This window comes from Sinohyriopsis cumingii, chromosome 15, assembly GCF_028554795.1.
Source record: "Sinohyriopsis cumingii isolate HCF-2022 chromosome 15, ASM2855479v2, whole genome shotgun sequence".
Lineage (NCBI taxonomy): Eukaryota > Metazoa > Mollusca > Bivalvia > Unionida > Unionidae > Sinohyriopsis > Sinohyriopsis cumingii.
Window position 1 is genome coordinate 119925388 of NC_142975.1, and position 27824 is coordinate 119953211.

Here is a 27824-nt window from a genome sequence, read left to right on the forward strand (position 1 = left end):
ACTAAGCAATTTTTTTTTCTTACCTTGATGTATGACATTTATAATTTGCACGTAAAGTTCACCAATTTTCTTGATGCATGTTTGCAGGTATGCTCCATTTGGGTGCATTTTAAGGTGGTGAATACTGAGTCTACACATAGAAGAAATATGTCCATTTCGTTAGTTTCAGCCATATATCTTAACCTTCTATTTCTTTTGCAGGACATTAGGTCTGGAAGCAAATCACCCTCATCTGCAAGATGTCAGATGGTGCAGCAAAGACAGATGGTGGGGACACAGCTGTAGAGGACCAGGCCATATATGGTTCAGGACGTGGTCGACTTCGGACTTGTAAGCAGTGCCGCTTTCAAACCGCTGATGTCAGGGAGTTTTCCCAGCACCGTCTACTTGCACATGCTGAGGATAATACTAATGAGGAAAAAGTAAACAAAAAAAATAGTTTGCGCTTCAAGAGAAAATCAAGTGTTGCAAATATTTCTGATGTGAATGGACTAGTGTGTAGTAAACAAAAGTCATCATCAGATATTTTAAAAATTCAGAGACAGGATAGCTCTAGTTTAGAAACTGTAAAAACTGAACTTCCAGAGCACAGCTCAGCAATAGAAGAAACAAATTCAATAGACAATCTGGATAATCAAAATAAAGATTCATCTTCAGGTAAAACGGACATCTCAACTACGGATGGTGAACATAACGTGAATACAGCAGCTGAATCTAATCCAGTTAAAAATAGGGTATCAGGTGAAGAAGAGATGGAAAGTGTAAATGGGAATTATGAAGAGCTGGAACATGAACAAGATGAAGAACCAAGGTTGGTCATTGCTGAATCTGATCATGATGGAAATGAGATGACAGAGTATAACCTTGAATCATCTGAGGCTCCCATCTTGACACGTACTGGCAATATCCAAAATCGTACATACATATGCAATGTATGTGAATTTAGCACAACTAGTGCCAAGGTATTTCTACATCACCAGAAGGATTTCCATGGTCAAGACATCCTGATATATGAGTGTGATATCTGTGAGTATGCAACCAAATACAAACAAAAACTGCCAAGGCATCGTAAACTCCACTTTACAGGCAAGGATGGAAATGGAACAATGAGTGGGTCGGATTTAGAAAGCAGCTTCACAGAGAAGGACCTTAGGGAGCTGAAGGAAGCTAGTGAGACAAATGGTGTTACTCAGCAGCCAGTTAAAGATCAGGAGGAGGAAGAGGATGAGGGGGATGAGGAAGTTGAAGAAGAAGCTGTAACTGGAGATAATACAGAGAAAAATTCTTGTGAAATTGTTGAGAAGAAAAAGCGTGTTAGGCAGGAGGTTGATCCAGACAAGTACTTTGAAGTGTTTGATGATATAGGTATAAAGTATGCATGTTCTAAATGTGGAAATGTTTACAAATGGAGGAAGTCTCTAAATAAACATTGGAAGGAGAAGCATTTTGGAGATGTTCCTGATCCTACCAAGCCACCACCAACATTACAAAATTATACTATAGTGTCACAGGTGAGATCCAAGTATGGCTCTCATAGCTCCTCCTTATACAATAGTTCCCAATCCAGCATACCTCAAGCCATGCCAACGGTTGAGTCCAAGTCAGTGGAGGAGATGACCACCTCAGTTGTCATGCCAAAATTTATTGGACCTTTTATAGCTGGGACAAACTGTGCTCCAACTAGTTCCACTACCATGCCCCATGGTCAGACTGACTTAAGGCAGCAGCTCTTAAGGAGCAGTCCAGCTAGAACCCACCTGGAGAGACCTCTAAACTTTGACCGTAGCAATATTTATTCATTGCAGAAAGACATGAGTGATTCCCAAACAGAACCACTTGATTTCTCAGTGAAAAAGGATATAAAGGCAGAGCCTGCATGGGATGAGGCAGAAGAGAACAGCTCAGGCAGCTATAGAAACTCACCAGTCCCTTCAAACAGATTCTCCAAAGCAACTCCACAAACAAATGAGACTGTCACACCAAGAAAGTCACAAGATACAGACCTAGAGTCCATACTGGATGCAGAATCAACGAAGAATTCCTCAAACTCCAGTCAAAGCCCTGTACTACAGTGCTCCAAGTGTGCTTTTGTTGCCAAGACTCTGGTGGACTACAGCTCACATATGACACTTCACTTGAACAAGAGAGCTTTCAAATGTGCTGAATGCCAGGAACATTTCAGCGGAATAGAGGATCTCAATACTCATTTTGCCCTTAATCATGCTGAGAAAATTCAAGAACACAAAGAGGCAATACAGAAAATCCCTCATGGTCTACAACAAACCTACCATCTTCTCAAGATGCCACTGGAAGCAATATCAAGCTTGTCTTCACAAGAGCTTCTTTCCAATGAGCCAAAACAGTTGAAATGCAGCATGTGTAATTTTGTTGCCAAGTGGCCTGCTGAACTTCAGAAGCATGCTGTCTCACACTCAGAAGAGAGACCATTTGTTTGCATGGTATGTGGTTCAACCTATAAGTGGAAATGGGACCTGGTAAAACACTTTGAGAAAAGTCACCACAGTCTGCCAAATCCTTATAAGAGACGAGACCCAGGAATGTCCACGCAACCAGTCAAAAATTCTTTTGAAAAGAGTCCACATGTAACTCCAATTCCAATTTCAATGTCTTCTACTACCTCAGCTTTTATAGACAGTGACAATTTCCAAACAAGAAGTTATATGAAAAGTGAAGATGAACCTCCGCCCAAGAAACGACGTCTTTCCGATACTGATTTGCATTTAGTTGATGGGAACAACTTTGGCTCCGAAAAAAACTATGGGGATGGAAGTAATCAAAGTGGATTTGAAGATTCAAATGAGAATCATCAAATGCCACGAAGACCATCATCAGAACCATTGAAAACCATTGATGATGACTTTGCGTCAGGAGATGATGCTTACTTTGTTGATGGTGAAATGAATGGACGAGGATCTCCAGCATTTAGTCAAGGCAGCAGAGATGAAAACAGAGACAGTTATGGCCATGACCAGGACAGAAACGAAAATCAGCAAAAGGACATTCTGAATGCACTAAAGCAAAGATTATCCTCCTCCTCCAAGTCAACAATATCAGACAATATATTAGATAGAAAATCTTTGCCAACCGATCTATTGCCATACAAATGCTCGCATTGTGAATATAGAGCCCGTTGGCCCTCAGAGATAACTCAGCACATGAAGAACCACTCAAATGAGAAGCCTTACCATTGCCCCAGATGTAGCTATAGAAGCAAATGGAAATGGGATGTAGTTAAACATCTCAGACGATGTGGAGGTGGAACAGTTCATGATGTCATTGATACGACAAAAATAAAAAAGATGGCACCACCAAATGTAACAGTACTTCCACATGGAGATCTTCAACAGCAAACACCACAGCCTCAACATTCTTATTATATGAATTCTATATTACTCCAGAAAAGTCCAGGAGCTACATTCACTTTTGCTGAAAATGGTAAAAACTCTAGTGGGCTTGATAGAGAAAGGCACATCGAATCTGCATATGCTAATTCAGATACACCAATGGCACCACCAGCCCATTCAAACTCTGCTTCTAATTCGAATCACAAGCAACCTGTCTTCAAGAGCCTAATTAATGATGGAGTGTATCATTGCCTGGAATGTCCTTTCATGGGTAATAGTCCTGCAGAGCTCAGGAGACATGCCGTACTGCACTCCGAGAACAAACCATTCATGTGCAGTACATGTGGCTACAGTTCACGCTGGAAATGTGACCTGAAGAAGCACATGAAGACTTACGGACATTACAGTACAAGTGATTTGGAAGATGAAACAGGGCTGACTGCCCAAGACAAGCTTGACCTTGAGAAAACAAGTGACAATGATGAAGACCAAAGAACTCTGTACATATGTGGAAACTGCTCCTACAGCACCAGCAGAAAGCATGAATATGACATGCACCAGAAAATGCATGATGATCAGACCAAAGATGACTCCACCCCTGCCAAGTTCAAATGCAAGCAATGTGACTATCAAGGCAATGATCTTTCCTCCTTTCTGCAGCACAAGGTCAGCCATTCTGCCACTGCACAATCAGCTAACCAGGGCCAAGATATTGACAGCAGCTCTGATGTGTCTAACCGAACCATCCATCTGAAGCATCGTCGCAAGCCTCTGAAACAAATGAAATGCTTCAAATGCCCATTCACAACTATGGAGAGAAGTAGCCTTAACATCCATGAATGTTTGCATGAGCAAAGAGGATCCGATGCATTTATGTGTACCCACTGTGACTATAATGTCTACAGCCGCAACCTTTTACTGCAACATATGCGACTTCATCCAGAACACAACCCAGGAGAATGCTGTGATCTAGGTACCCTTGCAGAAAATGAGGTGAGGGATCTGGAAGAAATGGAGCAGAAAGAGCTGCATTCAGATGAACATGAAAGGGAGGAGAGTATGGATGGAGAAGACAGTGTCATTGACCTGCCAGAAGGAGCACTTGATTTCTCTAGGACCTCAACACCTCAGAGCAGTGCCATTGCCATTGCTTCCAACCCAGCAAGTAGTATAGCTCGAAATAGGCAAAATACAGACAGCCCAGCAATCTCATTATCTAAGGCTTCTGGTCTGCCCTGTGAATGGTGTGACTCTACTTTCCAGAATGTCTCCACACTGTATCAACATGCAAGAATCCTTCACCCTCTGGAGCTGAAAGCTCAGGAAGATAATGATAACATGCCTGGAGAAGTAACTCACCAAAAACAGGTGAAGGAGTCAACTGATCAGTCTAAAAATGCATCAGGAAAAAAAGATACTAGTCTTACCCAGCAATATTTTGGACATAACCATCCAACTCTTCCATTGCCAATGATGCCAAACTCCAACACTTCTGCATTAAAATCGCATACTAGACCATTTCAGAACCCAATAAGTCTATATATTAATTCTTTAAAGAACCATGATGGAGATCCTTTTCCAAAGGAATTAGCTGGCATGATGCATAACTCACCTTCACAATTACTTGTCAAGGCTAAGAAAACCATTACCAGTCCACCGAAAAGAGGAAGATCATTTCAGTGCACAAAATGTTCATTTACAGCTCCAAATGCAGTAACATACCTGCGACACATTGAAAGGCATGGAAGCAACTGTAAGCATACTTGCAGATATTGTGACTATAGCATTGATCGTCTGAACTTGCTTTACCAGCATATGAGAGGTACACATGGGAATCTGTGGAAGGGAACACCTGAGGAAAAAATCAACCTCAGTAGTGGGGGAGAGGACAGCAACAACAATTTTCTTTTCCAAGTACAGTCATCTCCTTCAGAAAGCCATAATGCATCTGACAACTCTGATGATTTAAATGGCAGTTTTAGCAGTTGCATCGATTACAATGAAAGTGAGATGGACCCTGGTGCCCTGTCAAGAGCTATCCAAGCAAATAAAGGTGGGCGAAAGCCTGTCCTTGTCATACGAGAGGAAACAACCTGGCGTGGAATTCCAGTTCTGGTCTGCAGCTTGGATGGGAAGAAACATTACAAATGTCCTAAATGTTACTACATTAGTAGTAATGCAGCCAACACAACCAATCATGTCCGGCAGCATGGATCTAGGCGGAAATACACCTGTCACCAATGTGACTACAGTGTGGATAACTTGAAACTTATTGAGCATCATGTGGAGTCTGTTCACCCAAAGGAGCCACTGTTCATCCAGATGTCACAGGATACAACATACTCCATGGTTTCTTCAAACCATGGAGACTTGCAATCAGAAGAGATGAACAAGGATACCTTCTCAAATGTGCAGTTGCAGATGCCTTTACCTGCTCATCAGCCACTAAAAGCATTTGGGTCAGAAAGTAGCCTGAAACGATTTGAGCAATCATTTTTGATGTTACCAAATAAAAGAAGCAAAGATATAATGACATCCTCTTCAGAAAATATTGGAACTCTTTTTTGCTGTCCAAAATGCCCATTCAAAGTTCGAAAGAGGGAAGTTCTGCATAGACACTTGGAGAGACATGGTGCTAATAAGGAACACAATTGCAATATCTGTGACTACAGTGTTGATAATCCTGATATCTTAATGAAGCATACCCAAATTCACAAAAGAAGCAAGTCAAAAAACTACTCATTACTGATAAGCCCCAAATTCCGTGAAGAGGATACGGAACCTCAGGATGATATGGATGCTATGACAGAAAGCACAGGGGAGATAATAAACGATAAGAATCAGTTAAAAAATATACTCAACAGAATGAAGGCCTCTTCTGGCCGCGTAAGATATAAATGCTCCAGATGCCCATACAATACATTTTGCAAAAACAATATAATTAAGCATAAGAAACAGCACATTGTGAAGAGTCGGTATAGATGCATCAAATGCAACTACAGTGCATCAAGAGCTTACCTATTACAACAGCATATGAAGTTTCATGAATGTCATCACCCCAGTGTGGAGAACAAAGTTAGCAATTACCAGGATGTAGTACTAGATCCCTTTAGTGATGTGAGCCTCAAGAATCTGCAAAACATGCATGGGCCTGATGGAGGGGATGAGGGAGAAAAATCAGACTCACAGGAATTGAATAGTGATAAAACTTCAGACAATCCTGATGAAATCTCTCTGGACAGATATGAAGAAATGGAAGCAATGGAAGAGGAGGAACAAGAGGAAGAGGAGCAGGATATTGAAACATCTCTGATGGAAGAAGAGTTGAAAGAGAATGGTCAGGTTGAAGATTTAGAAGATTCTGCTGCAAAAGAGGGAACTAGCTTTGACCATGAACTGCAGTTTCGAAATTACAAATGTCAGAAATGCCCATACAGTAGTAACTCGGCTTCAGAGTTTAGGAAACATGTCAGACTGCATGGCAGCAATTTGAAATTCAGGTGCGATTATTGCAGCTACAGCCTGGATAGGTTAAATCTTCTGGCTCAACACCGCAAACTCCATTTCCAGGAGCCAAACTTTGATCCATCCCCAGTGATGGTTAATTTAGTGAACAAAAACCACCCAGATGCAGCAGCCATTGCAGAAAGAGTTTCACAGGAATCTGCTCTTCAGGTCATGACTGAAATGTCAGGAGAATCGAACTTCAAGCTCAACAGCAAACTCTTCCAGAATGGTCCGACTTCTGAAGAAAAGATTCGCTACACCTGCACAAAGTGTCCCTATCGCTGCAATGCTCTAAAAAGTTTTAAGTGTCATATTCAGATGCATGGTCTCAAAAGGAAGTACAAATGTGACTACTGCAACTGGAGTGCTGATAGATTAAACTTGCTCTACCAACATCGTAAAGTACACAGTGGTGAACCAGGTTATGATCCTAACCCAGGAGACATTGTCTTCCTCAACCGAGAATTTGCTTTAGATACCAAGGACTTCATGGAGCAACAGAATGTTGGTGTCATTGGAATGGCTTTAAATCAGTGTCCAGAAGCTCCATTTTCATCAAGCCAAGAGCTTTTCAAGTACCAGCAATTCCAGAATCCATCACAGAAAATATTCCAGTGCAAGATCTGCAAATTCATTACAAGTAATGAAAACACATATACCTACCACAAAAACTTGCACAGAATGCAGGCCAGCTATTCTTGTTCAGAATGCAGTTTCAGTACCAACAATACTGATGTTCTGAGGGACCACATGAAGCTACACAAGAAGGAGAAGCCTCGGCAGGGCAGTCAAGACCAGAAGCAGAAACTACAGTGCCATAAGTGCCCTTACAACAGTCCTAGTAAAAGCCTTTTGGAAATGCATCTCTCTCTCCACAACTCTGGCAAGCGGTATACCTGTGAGTTCTGTGATTATAGCGTTGATCGATATAACCTTCTTGAGCAGCACATGCGGATGCATCTGAAGCCATCAGATGATGAGGACTCAACACAAGATGAGATGGACGTGAAAGATTATGAGGTGCGACCAGGCATAGTGACTCCAAAGTTGTACTTCACTGCTCCTTACAATGACCACAGTGATGACAGCAATAATGGGCCTGACATGGAGCATAAATGTGAGAATTGTCCATACAGTACACCATCCAAGGATGAACTAAAGGACCATGAGAAGAAGCACAATGTTCCAAGCAAAACCACATGCCCATGCTGCACCTTCAGCTGTTCAGATGAGGAAACCCTCCTAGAACATGTTCAGATCCACTTTCCAAGTGCTCCTGTCAGCAAAGAGATGTTAAGTCAACTAAGAGATCAGCAGAAGGGAGGACATAGCAGGAGGAACTTGAGCAGGGAATTGGAGAAAAGCAGTTCAGACATGTTGGGATCAATTTTAAGTTCTGCAGCCAAGGATAGAGATGTTCAGAATGGAGAGCCAGATTCTACAGTGGTGGAGAATCTCCATAAGGACAGCCAGGAGGAAGGAGAAGAGAAAACCAAAGTATCCAAGGAGGGGGTAGATGGCTCCAACAATCCTACTGAGGGATCCTCTGTCAAAACCAAGGTCTATGTCTGCCAGTACTGTGAGAGAGAATTTGAGAACAAAGCTCAGATGCTGCAACATGAAAAACAACATCTGATTGGTCACCAGTACTAAAAATGCAGGTTCAACATGCAGAAAAGACCCATCTGATTAGTCACAGCACTGGAAAACATTTTCATAACTGACACTTGACTTTTGTAGTATACAGAAAACGTCTTTGATAAAAATCATACCCTGAACCAAGTTAACATTCAGTTTTTCAGTTCATAATTTAATAATTGAGGTCTTCATTGTCAGGTAACATTAAATTATCTCTACATACCTTTTATTAGTAAAGAAAATTCTGAAAACATGGATTTTTAAAGAGAATATCTTACCTTGACTTTATTCATAATTTAGATTGCTTCCATTTTGTTCAAAAGAATATTGGTAATTGCAACCAAAAAGGTATATATGCCTTTGATTGGTTATCATGAAACAAATATCTTCACAATAAATGAATCCAGTTTTTCATTGTGATAACACATTTTGCAAAGGAGACTCCAAATAATTCCTAGATGTTGGGACAAGTTTGGTGATGAAGAAAGTGTGTTTCCTTTTGAGAAGATGCCTCACAATGGAGAGAACTGTGCATTAAGTACACATTGATTCAAGGATCATTTAGAACTATACAGGCAAGGGAATTCAAGAACCAGCTACATAACATTTATTTTAATTTACTATCAGGTGAAATTTTGGAGAAGAGGGATTTACTGTTTAATTCAGGAACTGCTTTTTTAGCAAATAGATTGCTAGGATTCTGTTTGAACTGTTTTCATAGTAGACTCCCTATCAGTCTCTAACATTAGAGAGTGGTAATTCATCACAGGTTAAAGGGAACATTGTAAATGTTGGGACCAAGGGATATTTTAACAATTTTCTTGATTCTTTCACTATCACTGTGATGACTTAACCCAAGCATACATTTTTAGAGCTTTCTGATGACTACTACGGTTATGCTGTAGAAATTAAGAACAAAGACTGTGATCAAATTCAGACAATTTGCATCCAATTCCATTTGCAGTGATGGTATTCAAACACTTCTTTGACCTCGGACCTCATCCAAACCAGTGTACCATATTTTCTGGTGTTTAAAGCACAACTAATTGCCAGCAAGATAGTCAGACTTGCCAGCATACAATGCACCATAGTCTGTACATGTTTTCTGCTTGTATTTTACATGTACAGTGTAGACCCTTATCTGCCTGTGCTTCATGTGATGGTATACCTGGGTTTGTGCTGTTTGCAGCACTGAGATGCTCATTTTGCACAAATAAATATTGTTCCCTTTTAGGTTAAGTCTTTAAGACCTATAACTATATTGTTCACATGATGAACCTGTCAGTTAAACAGGGTGGAGAGCCATTGTAGTTTACTTGGTGAATCATTGGACTGATAATCTAAGGGTTGCGGGTTCCATACCCATCCAAGCCAGATGCTTTGGTGTGTCTTTTGGAAAGTCACTTTGCTCTTCTTATGTTATACCAGTCGGTAATAATGTATTTAAAGTGCTATCAAAAACCAAGTGTTGAATAGGGTAAGTGAGTAAAACCAAATCATATTCTTGTAGATCATTGTCTGGTGTGAAAGTATAGACTTGGAATTACCAGCACATGGTGGGGGTGGGCGGGCCGAGTGGTCTAAAGCGCTCACCATTCTGGATCAGTGCCATCCAGGAGAGAGGTGAGATGGCAGTGATCAGTAAAGGCAAGCTCTTAAGACTTCTATGCCATTCAAGGCTGTCTCACGTATGCCACTACTCTTCATAGTGTAGCTTTGTATTAATACGTAAATTAGTCATTAAATTTATGTAATACATTCCATTTATTTACATCTGTACAGTGTGCATCAAACTGCAAAGAGTAGATCAAAATGTGCAGTCATATAATGTAATTACAGAGCAGGGTCTATGCTGTTTGTTGTAAATATAATTTCCTGTAACTTTGTTCTGCCAGTGCATAATATGATTGCAGAACTGGATCTGTGCTGTTCAGAGTTGGGTACGCAATGAGTAAATATAATATTTACATTGTTACTCTGGGTATGCAATACAAATGGGTAAATATAATATTTACATTGTTACTATGTACAGTCCTCTGGACTGGGTATTACTCAGTATGTTTCCAAGTTTTGGTGCTATATGTAATCTGTGCACAAAATTAAAGGCTTCCAGTTTTTTCAAAATATTGAACTGTTGAAAACGACATTTATTTTACTGTTATATATTAATGATGTAATTTAAACACTGAAATGGTTTCTTGTATCAAGATATTAATGTTGTATTATAGTCTGAAATATTCTTAGTTCTTTAGAGAACAAAATTATCAGCATGATTGAAAGAATTGGAGTACATCATAAAGATGAAAACAATTTATTTAACAGTTGCCTGAACTTGAGAGATAGAGAACAAGATCACTACAAAGGCTATATTGTTATAAAATAATATCAATTTGTTTATATTATTATAATGTATATATAATTAATATTATATTATGATGCTATCACATTTCAACAAGTGTCATTAATATAAACGGCTTAAATTATGTAACTTTCATTTCTGTTTTTTTAAAAATATATAGCAACTTCACTATTTGCTTAAGTTTCATCCATTCACCAGTGCACATTTATCAGGTTTTTTGGTTTCAAGCCCTTTGGCCTATTCAGATTTAAAAATTTGGGATTCATCAGCTATAAAACATGTCCCTCATTTGACTCTGTCAGAAGAAATTTGGCAAGAAATGGAGTTTCTTGGAACCCGAAAGATTCTTGCATATGTGTCCTCATGATCATGATGGTCAATATGAATGGTATCTGGCTTGGTACTGTACCGACTTTCTGTCCCTCAAGTTTTGTCATGGATCCCATTATATTAGGTGAATTCTGGTTTTGAAATGTCTTGTTAATTTTAATTAAATTAATTATAGTTGTTAGCTTATATATATAACTCATTATAATGTCGTTTTGCATAAAACATCTCCATTTTTACAGTGCCTTGCATGTTAACTAATTGGCTGTCAACTAATTTACCTCACTTTTTCCTTTAACACAGGTGATTTATAGAACTTTGTACTGAGTAGCTACCACTTTATGTACATCATATTGACATTAGTTTTATGCAAAAAAAATGATACAATGTGGTTCTTTCTAACATGACAAGGCAGTAGAAATCGAGATTAGTTTGACTTGTGTATGATGCAGTGGTGCAATACAAAACAATACTGAAAAGAACAAGTATTTCCCACACCATAGCCCAGATGTTCATGGCAAAATTCTTCATAAAAATGCAATTTTTTTAAAAGCTTGCTTGTTATGATGTGGAGATTACCTTTCTACAAGTCTTGGAAATTTTCTATGAACAGTCTGTTGAAGAAGGGCATAATAAAATGATTTTAAAGATAAATTAAGCCAGCGAATCAACCTAACAGTCATGCAGTAGTCGCATGATATCATCATTCCATTTTAAGATGGTGTGATTATAAAATTAAGATTCTACATAAAATCTTTAAAAACTATGTGTTCAGTGTCATTTAACTTTTCATTTCAGTCATATCATTATGTACCCAAATGAACAATTGCAACAAGTACTTCTGATTTCACAGACTAATTATATTCAGTCACTTCACCTGTACATAGTTCTTGTACATGAACATAAATGTCATAATTTTGTTTCTTTTTTCCTCATAAAATAAGTGCAATTTTATCAGAACTCATTTTTTAAGGCACAGAACACGAAATGTCAACTTCATTTTTCATCTGTAGTTTATCTGCATTTAATTTTTTCCATTGTGGTTTATATATCTTCTATTTCAGTTTATCATAATTTTTGTGCCAATATTTTTGCCTCCATTTGTCACTGCAACCTTATTAGTCCTGTTGAACTGATGGACAGCATGTGCCAGCAGATTTTGGTCTCGTTTCACTAAAATTCTCAAGATTTGTCCTCTCTCAGAATTTTTTTTACTATCATGCTTTTGATACTTCAGACAATATCTGTTTTGTTTTTTGTCATTGGTAGAAATAGTGGACAGGATGCAAAAAAAATCACTTTTTAGTTCAAATATCAGAGTTGTAGAAAATCTACACTTTGTAAATTTTATTGTCCTATTTGTAGTATGTATGAATTATGTGTCTATTTTTGTTTAGTACAGTTTAATTCAACTGAAATTAAGAGCTAAAATTTGTAACAAGTTAGACGATTCAAGGAAGACAAACATCTAAAAGATATTTTTATTGATGGAACCATTTTAAGTGAAAAAATTGTTATGCAGCTTATGTTCAAACTTCGCGATAAGAAATTTGAAAGTTTAAGGCAATTTTTTTCAATTGCCTGCCATAAGGAGTGTATTGCTTGTTGTCTGTTTCAAGATTTGTTTCTTTACAACAGCTGTTGATGGCTTAAACTGGCGGTATGAAATAATCCTACCAATTTGGGGTTAAAGGTCATGGTCATCGACTTAAAGAAGAGGGTAACATTAATGCATTAGCTTGTAAATGGAGTTTTCAGTTATGGAGGATTAAAAAAATAACTAAATAAAATCCCCATATTGGACCCTTAAGAAATGGACAAATTTGTATACTTGAAAAAAATTATTGGAATTTCACAAATTTATATTTCCTCAGGCAAGGCCCAACTCCTTTAAAAAAAAATTCAACATTTTATGACTGTATTACCCAGGTGCTATCTGAATGTTCTGTGCAATTAAAAAAAAAATCAAAATCAATGCAATTCTTAATTTGTGGAAGAAATTTTGACCCATTTAGTGAAGCCTATTATCTGGGTCTGATATCCGATAATGCACCAGCAGATAGATCTTTCTATGTGACATCAGATCAATTGATTGTGAGGTACTTAGGGGCAGATGCGAATTTCTGGTAGACAGCTTATCACAATAGTATTTGGATATTTTTTTTTGAAAGTAGGAAATATAGCTATCCCATTTTATCTGTTGCTTTATTTTGTTTCTTTTTTGTATGCCCCCCCTCTCCCCCAAACAGTAGTAGGATTTGCTGTGTTTAATCTGTTGATCTTTCCAGCCCTCACATATTGGTTAAGGTTGTCAGTTCAGTTTCCATGCACTGTGTTGGGTCATCTATGTTCCATACACACTTCTAGTTTGGTTTCTTTCCCAAAGTCTTTGAGGTATAAACAAAACAATCATGGAGTATTCACAACAAATTTTATTTATCTGACATCTTGAAATCAGGTCACAGCTATACATTTAAGAATTGTTGATTCAAGCTCACAATCTGCATCCATTGTGTGGTATATTTTTGAGTTTAGTGATCATTTTACAGGGACCTATTTAGAAATCCTGTTCGAGTTTTGTATACAGAATTGTTCATGAATGAAATAATTCTTTATTATTCATATTTTTTCAGAGTTTGTAAATAAAATAGTGTTAATTTGCTGGGATAGATTTTATGGATTTATACTCTTTATTTCTATTCTGTGATTTCCTGTATGTTAAATAATACATTACCTATGCAATTACTATGTGCTCTGTATGCATGCATTACATTTTATTGAATTTGTACAGACTTTATCTATTTTGAGGGTTTAAACATTCCATTATATCAAATGTCAATGGGTTAAATAAATTTATATGAAAGCTTTTAAATTGTTCATATTTATGCTATGGATTTTTTAAATTTCAATTAAGTTAATTGACCATACATTTTTGACCACTGGTCTAAGTGGAGATTTTTTTCACAAGTTACAGTTTGTGTGATTGCAAGTCTGGTCCATATGATGTGCAGATTCTTCTTTTTGCTTAAAATAGATTCTTTTAGTGGGTTATATCTGAATAACCCTTATTGAATGTTAAATTCCTGCATCAAACTGATCATGTGACTGACCAATGAGGTCACGTGACATAACTATCATAATGGATCCAGTGATTTATTTTCAGCATTAGGTTTTGGCTGGACGATGAAGATATTTCAGGGAAATTCATGAATCAAATCTTTGCCAAATTTCCAGTTCTGAAACGGACTTTTAGCATGGCAAAGTGACAAAGATCAAAACAGGCAGTGATTAAGCACAGCACTGGTAGTCCTAAAAGAAAAACTTTACATTTTTAGTTGTAATTATTTTGATGGGTTGCTTTGAAAACTCCTTGCAGTTTTAACAAAACTATACAAAAAGTTGAAACTAAATAAAATGTTTCAATTTTATTTGACATTTGTTATTGATGTATTGTCCAAAATTAAAGCAGAAATGGGATAAAATTGGAGGTGTTAAACAAAACACAACACTGGTAGTTAACATGGAGAAGGTTCAGTTTACATGTCTTCAGTATCAGAATATAAAATTTAACTTGAAGTGTTCAGATTGACGTGTTTTGGTCTGTTATAAGGATAGGAAGTAGTAGTTGTTTTTATTAATTAATGCCCAATAGATGCTTCTGTTAATGTGGTTAACACTATACAACATAAACAAAATAGTTTGAAAAATTGATCACTTTTGGACAAGTTTCATTGAACAAAGTCGTTATATACAAAATTTCTGATGATTGGTCCTCACATTTTTTAATTCCTCTGCAGCCAGACAGATAAATTGCTCTTAAAAATCCAACCAACTCTCTGCAGCGAGACAGTGAAAGATAAATTTATGTTTAAAAATCCAACCAACCCTCAACAGCTAGAAGAAAAAAATATCAACTTGCAGCTGTCATTTCAGTAACATATTTTGTGAGAAATTTCTCATCCAGGAACATGTTGTACCATCCATCTACTATACTTTGTAACATCATGTTTTCATAGTATAGGATGATGTGAAAAACAGTCATTGTAATAGTGGCAGACATCTAATTTATGCATTATTGCAGACAACGAATTTATGTACATCTAATTTATGCATCATTGCATTGTTAATGGTATTGGGGCCCATAGATATGAATAGTATAGTGTCATAACTGCCAGGTTTTGTTAGTTGATATTGATAGAAATGGCAAAGTTTGTATCTCAAGGTTTCTACTTTTACCATACAAATTATAAGGTTGTAAGAGCTGCTTCCCTAAATGCAAATTATTTCTACAATATCCTTCAGCACTTTTGATTAAAAAAATAAACAGTTATTGTAGATTTGTGGTGATGTACATCTCTTTAATAGAGATTCTACCTTAAACTTGTATTTTTTTTCTTAACTATATTTTATCACCAGTATTGGACAAAAAGAACAAGTTCTGCTGCACTGGAAAATTTCATTTGAACAAGAATTTTTATTCTCATTAAAATTTTGCTAAAAATTTTACAAGAAGCCACGAGTCCAAGTCCAGTTGTCATCTTTACCATTTTATCCATAAAAAAAAACTGTTTGACCTCCTAGTCTTCAGTATGTTACAATATCATCTTGTGTTTCAGTTTACATATAATACTATGCAATAACTTGATCATGCAAATAAATATACTTATATATTTCGCTCAAGGATATCCTGTTGTAATTGATGATACTTGTTGTATTTTCCTACACACACGCACTCAGTCAACAAATTGAGAAGTCTAAGAAAACTGAGAGACAAGTTTCAGAGGTACAAAAAGAATGCAATTCATCCAAATAACCATTTAGAAGCCAAAAAATAATAAGGGGAAAAATGACCTATGGCTTTTAATGACAAAAACCACCACACCAATATTGAGAGACATGTGAACTTATTTCCAAAATGGAATGGACAGTTTTTTATTTACAAGCACTTACATATAGCTTTACCAGAATGACCGTGGTTTGCCTATTCCTTACATTATTTTGGGAGGGGTGGGCTTATAGGTAGACGAAACATCTGAAAGTTATGCTGTCCATATAAAAACAAGCATACCACAATATCCTAACTGGACTAAGTCCATATGAATATTATGATGAAAGGTCAATTGCCAAGCTGTCTATATATTTCTAGTATTCTACTACAGAAAGTAAGATAAAATTGTTGCTACTGTGGGCTTGACATTTATTTCCATTGTAATTTAGGCTAAATATGGTGGCCAGTAGAACTGGTGGAGGAAGAACCATGGACCCACGTGAAGCTACTTGCAAGCTACGCCACTAGGCCGAGTCCAGGACTCGAACCCACACAGATAAAATTATATATATACACAAAAACAAGTCTTCCAGTGAAGTTAACCTGGTCATCTATCAGATGTATCAAATAGAAGAAAGGACAAACAGAAAGGTGCCTCCATTTCTGCTTGACTGATTACAAATTTAAAATGAGGCAAGACAGGGGGGGGGTCTTTAAAAAAAAAAAAACTGACATGGTACAAGGTTTTCCAAACTTTATTACCATAAATAGTATACCTTGAGATAACAGTTACAAAATAACACAACAGAAAGACGATGAATTCAAACATCTATACAGCAAAAATGCACACATTTTGCAACCAAAATCTAAAGACTGATAGTGCTGAACCTGTAAGGGCAATCCAACCAAATGACAACTTGCTTATGGGTAGTAATCACTTTGACTATATTTTAAAGATTTTATACAAGATGTGATGCGTAAAAGCTACAAAATGTTTAGTTGCTCTATACCAAGGGTTGCATGGAATTCAAGTTATAACATGATGCTAATATATTAACTATCTCTGATTGATAAGGATGTAACAATTAAAACATGGTTAATAACACAAACATAACTATACCATACTTGTAAACTTAAAATAATCAAAACTGTCAGTGTATTGCTTAAAAAACAATATAATCCAAATCTGGCATATGTCCATTGATACTTGTTAATAGAAAAAATATCTTGGTTATTGGACTTAAATTCTATTTTTTGACGAGTTCTTCTAAGTCTAATAACCAAGATATTTTTTCTTTAAAGCTATCAATATTTAGCAATGGTTTGCTTTGTACATTAGAACCTATTGTCAATCTTATAAATACAGATAAAAATATAAATCTATTATCTGTATCATTTGTCTAAATTTATCAACAAGAAATTAGGCAATGTACAAACATGACTTTTTCTACAAAACTAGCCATGTAACTTGTTCCTCAAAAGTACAAGATACTGTATTAACCCATGTTCAACAAACAAGATACTGTATTAACCCATGTTCAACAAAGTACAAGATACTGTATTAACCCATGTTCAACTAAAGTACAAGATACTGTATTAACCCATGTTCAACAAAAGTACAAGATAATGTATTAATACATGTTCAACAAAAGCTGTGGTGCGCCTATAAAATGAAATGCCATCGAAATGGACTTGAATACAGACTGGACATGCTTTTGTCACAAATTCCATCTACTAGTGATAATTAGGGGAAACACAATGTGTAAACTAAATAAGAGTAATGGCTGTATAGACCTTTCCAATGGAGAGTTCTTCCGTATTTACCTCCCCGTGTTTACTACATGTCACTACACACATCTGCCATTTAAGTTACTGATTACTGGTATTAATTTTACATGCGTCTAATTCAAGAAAGATTGAATAAAATGGGACATACCACAAACACATATATTTCTTTATTACATAAAACTACTTTATTTCTGCATTAATCTGATATATGTTCTCAAATGCCACAGAAAATAGCTATGTCAGAATGTATGTAAAAATACAGTTTAATTAGGATATTTGTGTTCATAAAAATGAGGTCGATATTTCTGAAAATTTATTGTGCAAGAGAACTGAGCAAGTACTGTCCATTTAATTTAAATGGAGCAAGAAATTTCATTAAAAGTTGTTGAAGCTGCTTTCAGTGGAATTCTGAATTTTGTTACAAATTATCTGTCAATAGAAAAGAGACTGAATTGCACAAGTATTTGAAAAATCTTTATATTTGATTATTTGCTGGTTTATTTATGAAATTTCAAAGTAGAAGATTTTTGTTTTGCTATTTGTGGAAAAAATTACATTTTTTTTGCATCATTTTTTGCCAAGCAAAGAAGTAAATAATCACCTTTATCATTACTAATTCAATATATTAATTCTATTGCAAATGAGAGAAAGCATCCAACAGATGTAAACGAAGTCTTTGATAGTCAATTTGTTTGTAGCTTTTTAGTCTTGAAACCTGACATACATCAACATAGTGAGCAGAATTTAAATTATTTATCAATTAAAGAAAGTATTTTTTTTTTTAAAATTAATAATTATTTCATTCATTCATCTGTCTCTTTATTTACTGGTACATATAACTCAATTATGTACATACATATGTAATATTCTCGCAGAAAAGTATGAGAATAAGTGAACAAAAATGTACACAAGTGAAAGTAAAGGTATGAAAATTGTTACCCATTTTAGTTGGAGTGTTGATAAAGACTAAAAAACATTAAATAAAATTTTTTCTTTGTAAGACAATTTTATAAAAATAATTCACTCTTTAGAACTATGAAGTATATAACTGATGAAAAAAAGAATTATACTTTGAATTTTAATGTTGGGATAAAAATTAACCAATTATACAAAATTCCACAGGAAAAGTTCAAAAGCAAAACAACAATGAAAGTTTTGGTCAATTAATTTGCTAAATATTGTTTTCACTGGGATTCATTGTTAATCTAAATGCTTGTGCAAATAATATTTACAGTCAGTGTATGAATATAGCTTCCATAGCACATACAACTGTCCCCATTAAAACCATAAAGGAAAGGTCTATAATTAGTATTAATTAATGCCTATGATATACGTCCACTGAGCATTACAAAAAGCATTACATGCAATGTATATATAAAACCTGAAATGAAATGGGTATTGCACATACACATTACCTGAACCACATATTGTCAATCATAACTAAAAACCAATGACTTGAGTAACATTGGGTAGGACAAAAAATACAACACAAAGTGGAATTGATGTCAATAAATAATAATGATATCAGTTCAAAATATTTTTTCATTTTGAAAGTAAGTAACAATCATTCACTATCTTGAGTTTGCAGGTTGAGGTGGACCTTAATGGGAGGGATTTTAAACCAACAGGTTAGACATGCACAATGTGACATAAGACAATCAGACATGCAATTAACCAGTCAGGTGCCTATTCTGTAGTTTGTTCATCTTCAATCTGAGATAAAATGAAGCACCTCAGTCTATTCCTCCAGTATACCCCAATATTGTCTCTAAAATCTTTCTGCCAAAATAATATAATTGTTTCAAAATGTACAGTTTTTGTGTTGTTGCCTGTGAACACATCATAGATTTAAAGTGATTGGAAGCCCGTTTATGAAAGCCAGAATTATTATGATATTGTGTATCCTGAGCTATCAGTGAAGTCCAAAGGTAAAAGAGATCTGTATTACAATGACTGATTTTAATTCTAAACCTAACAAAGGGAAAATATAATATCTTGTCATACATCTCACAATGGGTTCCCTCCCTTGGGTAAAATAACTCCTGAGTATGAGCTGTGAGGAGTGTAGCATCTTGCATGTATAGTGTTAATAAATTATCTGAATTACACAATCCAAACCACTTTTGCTACTACGTGTATTCCTTCTTTTGGAGTGGATCGGGCTCAACTAATTATTCTACAGATAATTTTAGAAATCACATTTCTGAGTTTTAAATTCTCACAAAGGGAAAGATAATGATGTAATCAGGATGAACTTGTAGCAAACTATTTGGCACGGTAATCAAACACCATAAAGTATATAGTCAGACTGAAGATCAAACCTAAACACTTGAAGGTGCAATGCAAGTCCTAGTTCATTTAATAGTCTATAAAAAGAACTTGGCACTAGAAAATTACAGGGTTAAATACCAACAATCACTATGCCATCCTGCAGTAACTTATTTTAAATGGTACTGAAGTAGTAAACATTTTCAGTTTCTTTGAGTTAACTGAAATATAGAAGAAAGACATACCCGTAATAATATTAGTCCAGTTTTAGTTTCCTTATACTTCTATAGTTTGTCCACTTTATCATGGTTCTTGGAGAGCGATATAAAAACAAAAGTTTAGAGAAAAGTTCTTCTTCCAAATAAAAGTCACCACTTTCCCGTACCATGTAAATGTTCAAACACAATTTCAAAATGTTGTCGACAAATGGTAGTTCAGTAAACATAATAGTGAATGAGCCTCCACTGAAGAACAATCGCACAAATCGGCCGATCACCAGCACCAGCGAGATATACAAACCAATTATGCTGAAATAAAGGAAAAAAATAGGAAGCATATTTAAATGCAAGCGATTAGAAAGTTAAAATATGATCTACACATTACCATATCAAAAATAAAGAGCAAAAAATGACCAGAAATTATGACCAAAACATGAATAAAGACAACAGAAAAGAAATTTATACGTATGAAAATGCATGCAAAATATAAAATAAAGTGAGCTGCTCGAATGGACCGATGCTCTACTGGTTTAAAGAATTAACAGGAATTGAACATCATACCGTACTTATCAAACGTGGTTAAGTTATATTGACATACTAAATTTGGTAAAATCTACAATCTGTATAAAGTAAGAGATAGAATGACTTGGGAGTAATATTGGACTACTTTCAATTAGTATCAAGTTTTTTTTTGTTGAAAACTCAAAGCAGACACGACCATCATTCAGAAGGAGTAGTTATAACAAGATTTTCAAAATGACCACCATCATGAATGCCATACTGGAGTCCGAGGGATACCATTTTAATTTAGGACCAACCAGCTATTAATGAAGCCTTTTAGTGAAAAGCATATGTTAATATGATCGTCCAATCATGAAAAGTAACAGTAACATGATTTTCAAGATTGATGTCATGATGGTTATACTGGATGTCTTAACAGTACCATTTTAATTTAGACCAACTTGACATTAGTTTTTGAGTACTTGCTCCATCGAGTTAGCAGTAATTTTCATTTCAGGCCAACAGAAATCATAGGAAGTCTTAAGGTGACAACCCCAAGTCCACAGGATCAAATGTTCAGAAGTATTAGCCACAGCGAGATTTTCAAAATAACAATCAGCATAAGAAGACCTCATCTCTCTGATTAGTTCTATATGAAGATGCCACTCTCCAACAGTTGGTTTGATATTCTTATGCTCGTTTATTTTGCCGTATATAATGAACATGTTGAATAATATGTTTGAATGCATGTGCTTGTCAAGTTTCATGGCAATCTTCCATTTTTTTAGGTAGAGCAGCAAAACCAAACTTGTTTCCAATGGATGTTAGAAGTGATATGCCTGACAACAGGCAAACACATTCGCATAAGCACTTCTTTTCTATGACAAGAAGTGCAAACAAAAATAGCCTTTATTAAAAGCAAAAATAAACAAAAGCTACTAATGTAAAACTTGTGTTATTAAAGCAATGCTATATGTTCAAATATGATTAATGAGAACAACACATTACAACATCAAAATACAACCACAACACTGTACCACAACCATTACAGCTATGCATCAAGAAATTAAATATAAAATGCATATTAAAACTGAAAATAAGGAATCAAATTTAAAATGCATATTATATGTTAAAAGGCAACTGAAATAAAAGCTGAATTTAAAATACATATTAAATGTTTGCAGGCAACTGGAAATGAGGAAATGGAAAATAAGGACTCAAATGTAAACAGCATATTAAATGTTTGCAGGCAACTGAAAATAAGGAATCAAATGTAAAATGCATTTTATATGTTTAATGGCAACTGAAAATAAGGGATGTAAAATGCATATTAATTGTTGAAAGGCAGTTGAAAATCAGAAGAAAATTGAGCACTAAATACAGAGCCCTTAATTGCAGAAAAAATGTCTTTTCCTCCTGTAACTAAATGCAAGTCTTCATGGTTAGAATTTTCTACCTTGCTGTAACAGTACCCAAAAAAAAGTTTGGACAACCATGATGACTAATTTGTTTCTTTGAAGGACCTTTAAAACACTCTTCAAGAACGTCCCCAAATTTGCTTAAGGAATTCTAACTTTTTGCTTATGCAACTAGCCCAACACAGCTCAATTTTATGTAACTGCACTGTATTAATGGGGAAAAACACCAGTATGATAAAAAGACAATTCTAACTCTAATAATGTAACCCTATAATGAACATCACTTTTTGAAACTGTATTTCTCTATAACATTCAAATGGTATTTGCAAAATTTAAGGATTTTAACAACAAATTCCACTAATTGTAAGCTAGCCCTAACAATCCATGTCCTATCTAATGACACAAAAGAAGAATGGACTTAATTCGGATCCAGAATATTCAGATTAAAAAGTCTGCCTCATTTATGCAGGTGACCAGTATGCTGAAAGTCTGAATTAGAATGGGTTTACTGGACCTTAATATATGTCAAGTTTGTGCAGTGAAGGCCAGTATAATTTCTAATCTTCATGTGACAGAAGACCCTAGCTGTTCAGTTGTAAGGTACTGAAAATTCTGTGATAGAAGTCTACTGCCAGTCCTGTCAGAGGTGCTGCAAATACTGAGTTACATAAGTCTATCGCCATTCCCATCCGAGGTACTGCAAATATTGAGTTACAGAAGTCTATCGCCATTCCCATACGAGGTACTGCAAATATTGAGTTACAGAAGTCTATCGCCATTCCCATCCGAGGTACTGAAAATACTGAGTGATAGAAGTCTATCACCATTCCTATCAGAGGTACTGAAGATACTGAACAAAATATACCATAACTTTAAAATCAACAATGACTTAAAACTAAGTCTGGAATAATATAAGATTGATTATTTAAATAACATTATTAGAGAATATCTAACAGTTCAGTCATCCACAGATGTACACTTGAAAAACAAGCATTGTAATTTAACTGTAATGTACATATTACAGAGTCATCCCCCTTCTCATGAGAGGAGGCAGTGAGCTCTCCTTTCTCAGTTATGGAAAAAATATGACTTAGTGGTAGATTACCAGAGTGAACAATAACAGGTTATATTTTCTACAGACCATAAAAGTATTTAAAATTAAACAGCAAAATTGCCTTCACACCAGTTATCTTTGACCTGCAACAAATTAGAGTGAACTTTTATTAACATGTAATACAAATGATACAATGAAAAAAGGGTTCGTACTCTTACGACAAATACCATGCAATAACTTTGTAGATATAAAGATAGAGTAGAATATAAAAAGCGGAGAAATAATAAAATTATTCCAAATCAGAACCACACAAGTTTGATAAAATACAAGTAGCTTACAAAGGCACAATATGTTAAATTATTAGATGCGAAAGTAAAAGTATTAAAAAAATATATAAATAGATATATCAGCTTGGCAAGATAAAAGATATGGCACTGATCACCTCACTTAAGCACAAGTTAAAGGTTTCTGAATCAGTCTTTATGATAAGCAAAACAAAACAAAAAAATCTAAAAAGTTGATGTAGGATACATAACAAGCTTGTAGAATTAAAAGTCATAGAAAACTTCTAAAATATAGCAATAATTATTTTACTGACATTGTAGGCATTGCACTCTTTTAAGGGCTGTTCCATTTAAAATATATATGGTATTCTGGAAAGATGGTTTTAAAAAAATATATGCCAGGGTACTTTGCATCTATGGGTGACCACTCCATGTTGAAAAGTGTCTTCTTGGGGCATCAAGTATGTTTTACTGAAACATCCTTAAATATATTTTGTTATATAAAGTAAAATTTGTCTGTAAGACCATCCTTTCTGCCAATAAAGCATGGTTTCTTATGACAACAGGTCACTCAAAAGAGAGAATTTTATTATGAAACAACATTAAATACATCATTAAACAAATCTGGTCTTACATAACAAGTGGTCTATCAAAACTGGTCTTTCAAAATCATATTTTCCCATCACTGAAAATGTTAACATCCAAATAGCACAAAACCGTTTTTTTTCTTCATTTATGACATACACTAAAGATTTTCCGCAATTAACTACAATTTCAGTTCTTTTTTGTGTGAAGTTTTTGTTTAAACAGAATTTATATTAAGCAACAGCTCATGGATCAGCATTTCTAAGAAATTTGTAATAAATTCTGAAAAGAAGGTCACAGTGACCCAATCTTGATGTTCAACACATTAATATCAAAACACCCATATACTGCAACTTTTTGGTGCCAAACTGGTGAGATGTTAATGGCAGTTGAGCCTCAGATAAATTTCTAAACAAGGCTGAATCAGATTTAGAAAGTAGGCACAGTAACCTAGTTCATCTGGATTTATTTATTTTCATGGAATTAAATTTCTGTGGAGTAGGGAAAAATGACAGTTTTGATGGTACTATAAATTCATGGATTGTGAAAGCAATCCTTTTGTTTCCAGAGAAAAATCATTGTTTTTTGGGTCCCTAAATTTGTGGTTGTGAAAGGAAACTTAATGATTCCATTTAAAAATCATTGTTTATTGTTTTTAAATTTGTGACTGTGAAAGGAATCTTATTGTTTCCATCATTGTTCATTGGATCTTTAAATTTTTGATTTGTGCCAACAATGATATCCATAAAAATTAGTATGTTTTATACCTTTATTCCATTTGAAGTATAAACACACAGTTCTGATCAAACTGACCTAGTAGTAGATGTCTATACCCGATTTTCCATCTGAATGCTTTTGAAGCCAACAGTTGCAAGAGTAGCCAAGAACTAAACTTTGGTATGACATCTAATAAGGCACGCTGACGCAATGTTTATCTAAATTAGTGCAGTGGTTATTTCAAAATATATTTTTTCTACAAGGTAGCTAAGTCAAATGGTTTCCAAATGAATGCTAAAAAGGCCACAAAGAAAACACAACTCTGGTAAACCTTTTAAATGAAACATTCCTACAAAGTTTTATCAAATTTGCCAAAACAATTTCAACCTGGTTGATGCCGATTCCAAAGGGTAGAAAATATTTTAAAAAATTGTGAGCAATATTGAATATACACAACAGACCCTGGATGCAAGACCCATACCTTAAGCTCAACATGACCTCTGGTCACATGCACTAAAACTAAAGCTTTAAGGAAAAATTTTATATTATTAATATCTTAAAATATTGCACACAAAAATCTGCTTTGCCAAAAATCCAGTAAGGAATCACTAAAGACATGCAATATGGCATTAATGTTACCTAGAAAAAAAACACTGTAAATAACTGCACTTAAATCCATGTTCATAAGAAGTGAATTTCATATGAATTTCTATACTTGAACTATTCTTTAAACGACTTAATACTTAACTGAAACTAAAAGTTATGTAATTATTAATAACAAATTTGACACACAAAATCTGAATATATATATATATATATATATATACACACACACACACACACACACACATACATACAGATAAAACCTGTTATAACACAATGCTTGGGGTCCAAAGAATAACATCGCAATATAAGTGGGATCACGTAAACATTTTTTTAATAAAAACTTCTTTACAGAAAATGTCCACTAAAATTTAAATGTCAACAGTTTTAACTAACTTCCTGATCATATATCATTTGTTTCGTTAGCCTGGTTTCATCAGACATCAAATATACTTCAAAGAGAGGTCACCTTAAATTAAATAATGGGAGCCATGCTGCCACTGCGTTATAAGCGAAATTACATTATAACAAAGCCTGTTATAACAGGTTTTTCCTATCTCTCTCTCTCTCTCTCTCTCTCTCTCTATATATATATATATATATATATATATATGAATGAAATCTAGTGGCACCATTTGATCATAACATAATGTCCTTGGGCAAGGCACTTTACTCCAATTACTGCAGTATTAGAAACATGCAGCTGTAGAACTATAAAAGCAACCAAACAACACCTAAAGGTGATAATGAGCAATCAAAGTAAATAAACAAAAATTGTATAATACTGATAATCACATTTCTTTCTAAGATTATAAGCAAATACAAACATTACTTAATAAAGTGTCTTAATGTAATTTTAAATGTTCAAGTCTTTTCTTCTCTTTATTTCTCAATAGAAAAACTGATTAAAAAGTTCATAAAAATTTTGATAGAAAATACTGAATTAACTTAGGGTAGTTCCATTTAAACATGTGGGACCCAGGGAAGGCACTTTTCACCCACAGATGCAATTTAGAAATTTCATATCATTTTAATGTAAATTCTGTGAAATCAAAGTACCCTGGCATATATTTTTAAACTACTGCCTTCCCTGGGTACCATGCAGATTTAAATGGAACAGCCCTTAGGAACATTTTGTACTCAACTGATTCAACACAGAAGCTATGAAACAATATCAAGATATTTAAGTATTCTGGAGATTAAAATTTGAGTTGTTTCTTTACATAACTAGACTCAATTTAGCAAGGCCAAAAGTCTCAAACACCTAAATATAAAAAATGCATATAATTAGAAATACAAGTTATTCTTAGTAAGAGAAGTCAGAAAACCTGCCATCTGTTAGAGAGGGACAAATATCACCAGAGCCAAAATGCTGCTTATTATGTTTGTTGATTAAGCATTTCTAAGATCACATGACCCAATATCTCAGGGTACAACATGCAGACAGAACTTAAAGCAAAAGAAAAACTGCACAAAGAATGAAACCATTTAAAGACAGATATGCATAAATATTATTCACCATCATAACAAATAGACCACTGCCCAAATATAAAATGGGAAAAGACAAAAAACACTTCCCCATATATACTGATTCATTTTTAAACACAATGTTACATTGAAAATCATTATATACCACAGAAAAGAATCATGTCAAAGGTAGTCATTATTGATGGAAGAAACTTAAAATTTGTGAGGCATGAAGTGAATGTTTTCATGAAATTAAGGTAAAATTTACATTGACAAATAGCATTTACATATCAACAATAACTATTAACTATTAAACAAGCAAGATAATAATGAAAACATTAAAAAGAATGAGACAAAAAGTAAGATGAAGACTATCTAATAGCCACTGAAAAGAAAAGAAAAGAAACAAAGGACCCAGTAAAAGTTAAGTGTAAATACTGGAAAAGTAATATACACAAAGTCCCTCCTTTGTAAACAGACATAATTTAGAAAAAGTCACAATTTAGAAAAGAGTCAAAACTTCAGATTTACGTATTGCTGAATTTGCACTGAAGAGGTTTCACTAAGAGAAGAACACCATTATATGTTTAGAATTATTCTAGTTTCTGTTTTGCTTCCAGGATATATTTCATTGGCAAACGTGTCCACTTGATCCGGGTTTCAGAGGATCTGTAGAAGAAGAGAAGTTTGGCGTACAGGTCCTCTTCCATTCTGAACGCCCTCATCTCTCGCACTAGATAGATTGCTAAACAAAGACGCAGAACATTATTAATGTAAGGAAGCTCCTGGTATGTGATGCTACTGGACTGACCAGTTGTGCTGAGACGCAGAATCCGTCCAAACAGTAAGATGAAGGAGAGGTAGAGTCCAATGATACTGTAAAATGATGAGACAGTAATTCATAAAAGAAACCATTAATATGTTTCATACACTGGTGATACTGTAAAATGACAAGAC

At 34.9% G+C, this 27824-nt stretch overlaps 2 protein-coding genes across 16 annotated transcripts in view; one reads left to right on the plus strand and one right to left on the minus strand.

Moving 5' to 3' along the window:
- Nucleotides 1-15876, plus strand: part of LOC149782596 (uncharacterized) — a 183620-nt gene extending 167744 nt beyond the window's left edge. For all 5 annotated transcript variants that reach the window (XM_089934046.1, XM_089934048.1, XM_089934045.1 and 2 more), the window contains one exon: nucleotides 202-15876. In XM_089934046.1, the coding sequence (XP_089790172.1) occupies nucleotides 240-8525 (8286 nt within the window). In that variant the 5' untranslated portion in view covers nucleotides 202-239 and the 3' untranslated portion in view covers nucleotides 8526-15876. The remainder of the gene's footprint in view (nucleotides 1-201) is intronic.
- Nucleotides 15877-16703: 827 nt separating this feature from the next.
- Nucleotides 16704-27824, minus strand: part of LOC149782598 (piezo-type mechanosensitive ion channel component 2-like) — a 263620-nt gene continuing 252499 nt past the window's right edge. For 10 of the 11 annotated variants that reach the window (XM_089934060.1, XM_089934057.1, XM_089934053.1 and 7 more), the window contains one exon: nucleotides 20406-27743. In XM_089934060.1, coding sequence (XP_089790186.1) covers nucleotides 27461-27743 — 283 coding nt within the window. In that variant the 3' untranslated portion in view covers nucleotides 20406-27460. Of the gene's footprint in view, nucleotides 27744-27824 lie in introns of all 11 variants that reach the window. The other variant, XM_089934052.1, reaches the window with a different exon arrangement.